This window comes from Cibotium barometz, chromosome 60 (assembly GCF_041138505.1).
Source record: "Cibotium barometz isolate CiBa-2024 chromosome 60, ASM4113850v1, whole genome shotgun sequence".
Taxonomy (NCBI): Eukaryota; Viridiplantae; Streptophyta; class Polypodiopsida; order Cyatheales; family Cibotiaceae; genus Cibotium; species Cibotium barometz.
This window is the reverse complement of record NC_141105.1, coordinates 17,520,934-17,528,901: the sequence shown is the minus strand read 5'-3', so window position 1 is coordinate 17,528,901 and position 7,968 is coordinate 17,520,934. Positions and strand designations below refer to the sequence as shown.

Here is a 7,968-nt window from a genome sequence, read left to right as displayed (position 1 = left end):
ATCACCAATGTTGTCCACACATTCCACATTTTTTATGGCGACTAAATCTGAGACTCAAAACCATTGTTTTCTCAATCTAAAAACCACTTGGTGCCCTCCAAAAATTCTAAGAAATACATTCAAAAAATTTCACCAATTTCTAGAATAAGCTCAGTCACATGTAGATACATGCATACATCATATGTGCATGTATCTACGTGTAGATACATGCATACATCATATGTGCAGACCATATGCTTCAGTTGACTTGCATCACATACATCCCGTTCTCAAAACTTGTTAGGATCTTATGACACCTTAGAGAAGAATTACTCAAACTCAAACATAAAATTAATAGAACATAAACTTTGCACAAATTAAAGACCAAAACCTTATGTAAATAATTTAACAAAATAGCATAAACCATGAAAGCTTGAAAATAGAGAAGAAGTCACCATTGACACATGGTTGGGTTCAATCTAGCCTAGGTGCATCCACATGTGTGCACTCAAGCTTCAATGGAGAGCTTGACCAAAACCTGTATTTTTCTTTGCTTGGGCAGCCCACTCTTGGCTTCAATCTCTTCCAATCACCTGCAAGCCGTAAGATTAGGGTTAGGGAAACTCACCAATGGTCCTTTTGCGAGGTTTGGTGTCCTCTCCATAGCTTCACAATCCTTCAATGGCTTCTTTCACAAGCTTCTTCTTCACAACTTTTCCCTCTTTCTCACAAACCCTAATGAGAGCTACCTAGGCTCACCTTGATGCCATGAAAAGAGAGTAGAGGGAAACACATGAGACACACCTAAGTAGTCAGTGCTCTCATTCCATCAACACACCAAGTAGAGGGGAACACAGGAGACACACCTAAGCAATCATTTTTTTCATTCCATTAACACACACTAAGTAGAGAAGCTCCATAGCTTTCCTTCATTGTTCACCACAAAACACATCACATTACATAATGATAAGTTCACACTAAAATAGACCTAATGCTAAGACCTATATAGAAGCCATGCACTTTGCATTCATTCCCCTTGTTGTGCTATGATTCTATAACATGGCATTTGTATCACTACTACTGGTGACTTGGCTTCTAAAAGTAGTCTACTATATCAAAGAAATACTTTCTCTACAGGGATATGGTATTCTCTCTCATTGTGTGAATTCGCCATAATGGGAGTGGTCACATTTTTCTCTGACCATAATAGAACCATCCACTACTTGTGTGGGAGATGTTTTCGGTCACACCATCAACTCCCTATCTCAAATTGTAAGTAAGCGTAAAAGAAAAATAAGTGTTAAAAAAAGAAGAGTGTTGGAGTTTTCACTAGAAGACGTTTCTACACGAGCCCACCTTTTGCCTAATGTCCATGCACTTCACCTACAATATCCACATACTCTATATGTACACGTAGGTGTTGTTATTTCATGAACCTACATTGAGCCTCATCACACAATCGTCCAAGTACATTTCTTGATGGGGGGACCATGGCGAGCGTAAGCCTGGTCCATGGTACAACCCTTCGCCACCTATATCTTCCTCCAATCAGTAGGAACTTGCTAGGGCCTCATCATTGACCACACCACCCATTTGATCCACACTGCCTCTATCCTGAGTGCTTAATAACAAAAAATCCCTTGATCCACAGTGGCCGCCCAGTTCCATTATGTCTATGGGCATAGTGTCCGCTCCCATGCCTTAAATGAAGTAATAATCTTGACTCCCCCAGAAAGGGATGTCAAGTGGATGTCAAAAAAAGTAGCAAAGAGAGTCGAAGATAGCTGTTGAGTTTAGAGAAGTGCATACACATGGGCACAGCTTTTGCCCAATGCCCATGCACATCATCTCCATATTTCACTAGGGGCATCATATTTTGTTTCCACTTTTCACTTCTCACATCATGCACAAACACATGCACTTGCAACTAACCGCGTCAATGTCAACCCTCCAAGTACATCTCCATGCAAAAATACTAACCATGCAAAAGGGTCATTGATCAAAAAGAAATTATCATATCAGAAAGAAGCAAACATGTAGAGATACAAAAATAAGGAAAGAAGGTATACATAACAATATAAGATTAGAAAAGTAATGGTGTATAGCAAAGTATTGTTTAAAGGAGAGGTCTATAAGATTGGAGATTATTTTATGGTAAATTGTGTCCCCTCCAACGTAGAAACAATGTCATTGCATATGACACCAAATATTTAAGAGCGAGAAGGTTATTAAATTAGAGAGGTTATGTTGGATGTATTCCACTTTGGCTAGAAGAGGTTATGTTGGATGTATTCCACTTTGGCTAGAAGAGAAGGATATTATTCAAGTGATGTCTCACCTTAATGCATTATGTTCCTCATATGATCTAAAATATGCAATTTATTAAGGTTGTGGATAACACATCAAAGCAAGTAAAAGTACCATGGTTGGCATGTTTAATATACAAGAAAAGAGAAACATAAGGTATTGATGGAAGATAATGATTGGAAAGATTGATAGTTATTTGTATCATACAATGCTAAGTGGAAAGTTAACAAAAATAAGAAACATGATAATTGGGAGAGAAGCAAAGACAATGCCAATTATGCAGTAATCATAGCTTTATTTATCTTCAAGAATGAGATCAAAATTGTTAAAAGTCAATAGTATGTTTTTGTGTATTATTAGTTTTTGCATGCTTTATGTTTTTGGGTGTTAGTATTTTGCTTATGCAAGTTTAAGATGGCTGAAATGAATGTATGGCGGTAATGTTGAAGAAAATGACGTTGTGCGAAGATAAGAATTCCTCAAGTCTTATGAATACAATGATCGATGACATCAAAAATGCTACAAAGTCAAAATATGTTAGGTGAGTATTTGATTATTTTTTATGTAGTACGAGAAAAAAAAACATATTCACTACATAATTTCATAGTTGTAAATGGACATAACTAGAGGAAGGGTAAACCTAGAGAAAAGGAAACACTAGATATGTATAACTAGAAAATGCGTAAGATTTTCACTACCTAGGAAAAATTTGACACATTTTCTACAGTTTTAAAAAATATGAAATTTTCACTACATAATAGGAAATATTGTCTATATTGAAAAAAATTCCTACATAGGAAAAAATTCCAGTGTTGAATCCACATTAAGCTATCTAGTAAATGTTCTATTTTCTCTAGTTTACACTTTTACTAGATATGTTCATTGGTGCCTATGAAATTGTCTAGTGAATATCTTTTCTTTCCTATGTTCATTTGTGCCTACGAAATTGTCTAGTGAATAACTTTTTTTTTAATGTAGGGAATGAACAAAAGCTCCTTGTGAATATATATTTATAGCATTTTTAGTTGGCTAAAAGCATTAGTAAAAAGGTTATAATACCTTTATATCAAAAGTAAGAGGTGCCTTACAAGCTTCGACCTTCACATGGAGTAAAATATACTTATATGCATAGGTGATGAAGCCGGCCGTGAGAATGTGTGCGTGCGTGAAAGTGTATACACACACACACACACGTATGTATGAGAATGTGTACATACATTTATGAATGTGTACACACACACATATATATATATATAAGTGTGTGTGCATATATATATATATGCACGCGCACACACACACACATATGTATGTATGTATGAGAGTGCGAACATACATACACACACACATATGAATATTATTTTAAGAGTAAAAATACACGTAAATGAATAGCTATTAAAATTAAATCAAACCAAAGTTTAAAAAAGTGTGTATGCAAAAAGAGAGAGAGAGCGAGAGAGAGAGAGAGAGTTCCTATCGATTTGGACCCTTAGCTTCTCTTTGATAAAAATATTAATCTACGTCGATGCCACACTTCCACTTATCCAATATATACCAATGAAAAGTTTAGGTTATTTCCCAAATTTACAAAAAATAAAGTGCGATCTTGACTCATGACAGTCTACTCAAAAAGCATCAACTGCATCGTGCATAGCAGGCTACATGCTATGACATCCTGAGTCACATTGTCCACACCCAAGTGGATGCAGTTTCATGCATTCCACCTTAGCGGTGGACAATCCTCCATAGATGAACCACCATACTGGGTTTGTAGCACTTCTTCGGAGGTGGAAGGCAAACTCGGCCATGATGAAAGGCTAGCACTAAAGAGCACACATGCATGCACAGACAAACCCCATGGCTGGTCGAGCAATGCAAACCAGCTTCTGGCAACTTGGACAAAATTCTCAAACAAAGTATGCAAGTCTGCTGTTAGGAAGAAATATGTTTTCCAATTCAAAAATGTAAGGCGAGTAACACAATAGTGACTCATACGATCTAAACAAATATAGATACTCATTAGGCACTGCTTTTACATCATGTCTTCAAGAAAGGGATAATCTGTGTATCCTATAACTGGGTCCTGGGTGTAGAAAGTCTCTTTCACATAGTCATTGAGGGGAGCATTCAGCTCAAATCTTCTCGGTAAATCCGGGTTTGAAAGAAACCAGCGTCCATATGCCACCAAATCTGACCCTCCTGATTGAATCACTTCATTTCCATTGTCACGATTGTAACCTCCTGCTGCTAAAAAGGTTCCATTGAAAGCTTTCCTTGCAGGTCCGAGAGAATAAGGGGTTTGTATCTCCTCCATATACTTTACAACCCTAGGCTCGAGATAATGTGCATACGCAATGTTGTACTTGTTCAAAGCATTGGCCAAATACAAAGATAATTGTTGAGGGTTGGAATCAGCGGCATCTAAGTGAGCACCAAAAGGCGATAAGCGGATGCCCACATGCTCCGCACCTATTTCTTGGACAATGGCTTCCACTACTTCCAGTGTGAATCTGCATCTGTTCTCCAAAGAGCCACCATAACAATCTGTCCTGTCGTTGATGCCATCTTTCAAGAATTGGTCGAGCAGATAGCCATGTGCACTATGAATCTCGACACCATCAAAACCTGACACCCAAATGGTGATGAGACCTCCATCAGTATAAGTACAAACATAGGCATTGCTACAAGTTCATACATGACATATGGTGATGAGGTGGGCATCGCTACAAGTCTGAGCACAACCATGGCGATGACATGCCATCATTACCACTACATACACAACACATGGCAATGAGCTGGCATCACTATGACTACATACACAACTTATGGCGATGAGATGGCATTATGATGACTTCTTGCACAACACATGTGGAATGAGATGGGATCATTACGACTACTTACACAACACATAGTCATGAGATGAACTCACTGCGACTACATACACAACCTGTGGTGATGAGATGGGCACTACGACTGCATACACGATGCCATGAGATGGGTATCACTTCGAGAATATGCACAACATATGGTGATGAGATGGGCATCACTACAACTACATACACACAACACATGGCAATGTGATGGGAATCACTACAATTACAAACCACACATGGCGACAAGATGGGCATCACCACAACAAGTACACAACACATACAGATGAGATGGGCATTGCTGTGGCAATGTGATGGGAATCACTACAATTACAAACCACACATGGCGACAAGATGGGCATCACCACAACAAGTACACAACACATACAGATGAGATGGGCATTGCTGCATCTACATATGCAATGCCTGCATTTTAAGACATTAAGCTGCTCATGGATAGCCAGAACTGTTTTCATAGCAAATGCCCTCGCTACACTACATGAGGATCTTGTGAAATCTTAAGCAAGTCCATTCTCATATGGCATTTAACTAAAAGTCTTAGTATTTTTTTCACACTGTATTCCCATGCCAATTCTTGACATCAAAAAATTGCAAAGACTCACATAAAGAGGAGAAGTTGATAAGATACCTGCAGCTATTGCATTTCTGGCTGCAATCCGAAAGTCATTTACAATGTGTGGAATCTCCTCAGTCCTCAAAGCCCGGGGTGTAGAGTAGTCAGCAAGCTCTTTGCCTGATGGTGTCAAGCCTTTATCACATAACCTTTTGTTGCTGGATGAAAGAGGAGGCTGACCACCAGGCTGATAGGCTGCACAGAACATAGTCTGCAGCTCAGTAGAACATCCCCAGAATATTCACCACCCAGCGATAAGGACCTGTACCTGTGCTAGACACCCTGCCAACATGCCAAATTTGATCAAAGAAAATGGCCCCTTTGTCATGAACTGCTTGCACAATGGGCTTCCAGGCTTCCACATGCTCATCAGTCCATATGCCAGGTGAATGGGGGTACCTGTTCCACCGGCAAAATTACAGTCTTAACCTCCATGGTTAGAGGCCATATTTATACACACTTTTACATGTATATGAGATACTCTGATCACAGTTGGAAGCCAATACTCAAGTAAATGGGCATACATCAGTGCTTACTTTCATCACATGTAAATAAGATACTGTGAAGAACTTAAGCTCAACCAGAAAAGAGATTAGTACCCTTGTGCTGTGTCTGAGACGCCGGTGGCTTCGGCAATGAGCAATCCTCCTCGAGTTGCGCGCTGGGAATAATAGAGGGCGGCATGAGGTTGTGGCACATGGCTATAGGACCTACATCTGGTGAGAGGGGCAAGAACCACTCTGCATTTTGCAGAAAAGAGAGTTAGAATTTGACCACAGAAGCATTTTTCCAGAAACAAAAACAAAAAAGGGAAAGAACACTACATTGAATAAAAGTTCAAAGCCGAACAAAACTCAAAACAAAATAAAATGTAGAGCCCCATTAACCCAATTGATTACGCAGTTCAGCTCCAGAATCAGAAATTATTTTAAATCCAAGGACCTGTAAAACAGCTGCATGAGGACAGAGAAACCTCGCCATAGCCAAATTTCGGCTTAGAACTTGGGAATTTACCTGTGCGAAAGCTCGAAAGGCCCCATGCGATAAGGGGTGAACAGAGGCTCCTGTTTCTTCGCATTCTCTTCTTCGTTTTGCCCTCCACCGCCCATTGATGCTTAATGGTGGGAGGCGCTGTGCTAGAAGTTAAGGAAACCTTATTAATTTCTTGGTTAAACCCACAGACAGACAGAGACAACACACACAGAGAGAGAATCACGAGGTTGGAAATTGGAATGCCCTCCACCCACAGACAGAGAGAGACAACACACACAGAGAGAGAATCACGAGGTTGGAAATTAGAATGGACAGTATTTTCCTTAATCAAAATCTTATTTGAGGACTTTGTAAAGGGCTGCTTTTGTTAATATTAATATATATAACTATTGTTTTAAAAAAACAAAGTTGCATCAATTGGCACCATAGTTGTTTTTTTGACGCATCACACTTTTTTTAAAGCATTTTGGCCATAAAATATTGGTAAATTTTTGAAATGCCCATCAAAAATCAAGCATGAAATTTGGCACCCATCAATACTAGTGGTAAAAACATTTTTCCAAGCCCCTTAGAAAAAGGACAACATTGGTCAGTTTTATAACTAGATTTGTCATTTTACTATGCCCACCTCTAGTTAGTTGGTTGTGTGCTTTTTTTAAAAAAATTTACTAATAATTTTTGTGTACTTTTTACTAAGGGGTAGTATAATTTTCATGATTGAAGAGCGTGTACTTTCAAATGTACTTTCCAATGTTACAAAAAAAGTATGGTGTAGTTCTTGATTGGTCACCAAAAATCTTCAAATGAATTTGAGTGATGGTCAAATTAAGGTACAACTTTTACCTTTTATTCTTGATAGGCCACAAATCTTCAAGTGAATTTGATTGATGGTCAAATTAAGGTACCACTTTGACCTTTTAGAATTGTTATGTAGTTCTTGATTGGTCACAAAAATCAAGTGAATTTAATTGATGGTCAAATTAAGGTACAACTTTTACCTTTTAGATTTGTCAATGTGTTGTGTCAATTTCTACATTAAGGGAGAAATGAACTAAGAAAGGGCCTCTTTGCTTTCTTAATCCATCTCCTAATGAAAAAGGATTTGGAGCTAGACCAATGGGAGGGGAGGTGGAGGGCACATTGGTTTAAGGCTCATTGGTTTAAGGCTTGTCTCGCACTCTCTGTAGG

General features: G+C 38.6%; 1 protein-coding gene across 1 annotated transcript; it reads right to left on the bottom strand.

Annotated features, from left to right (window-relative positions):
• Window positions 1-3,853: 3,853 nt before the first annotated feature.
• On the bottom strand, window positions 3,854-7,073 carry LOC147605068 (putative 12-oxophytodienoate reductase 11). The gene is made up of 5 exons (XM_086793811.1): window positions 6,802-7,073; window positions 6,387-6,527; window positions 6,056-6,186; window positions 5,803-5,982; window positions 3,854-4,908 (listed from the first exon to the last, which is right to left on the bottom strand). The coding sequence occupies exons 1-5, from the start codon at window positions 6,894-6,896 to the stop codon at window positions 4,316-4,318; spliced, it is 1,140 nt and encodes a 379-aa protein (XP_086649937.1). The 5' UTR covers window positions 6,897-7,073; the 3' UTR covers window positions 3,854-4,315.
• Window positions 7,074-7,968: the final 895 nt, after the last annotated feature.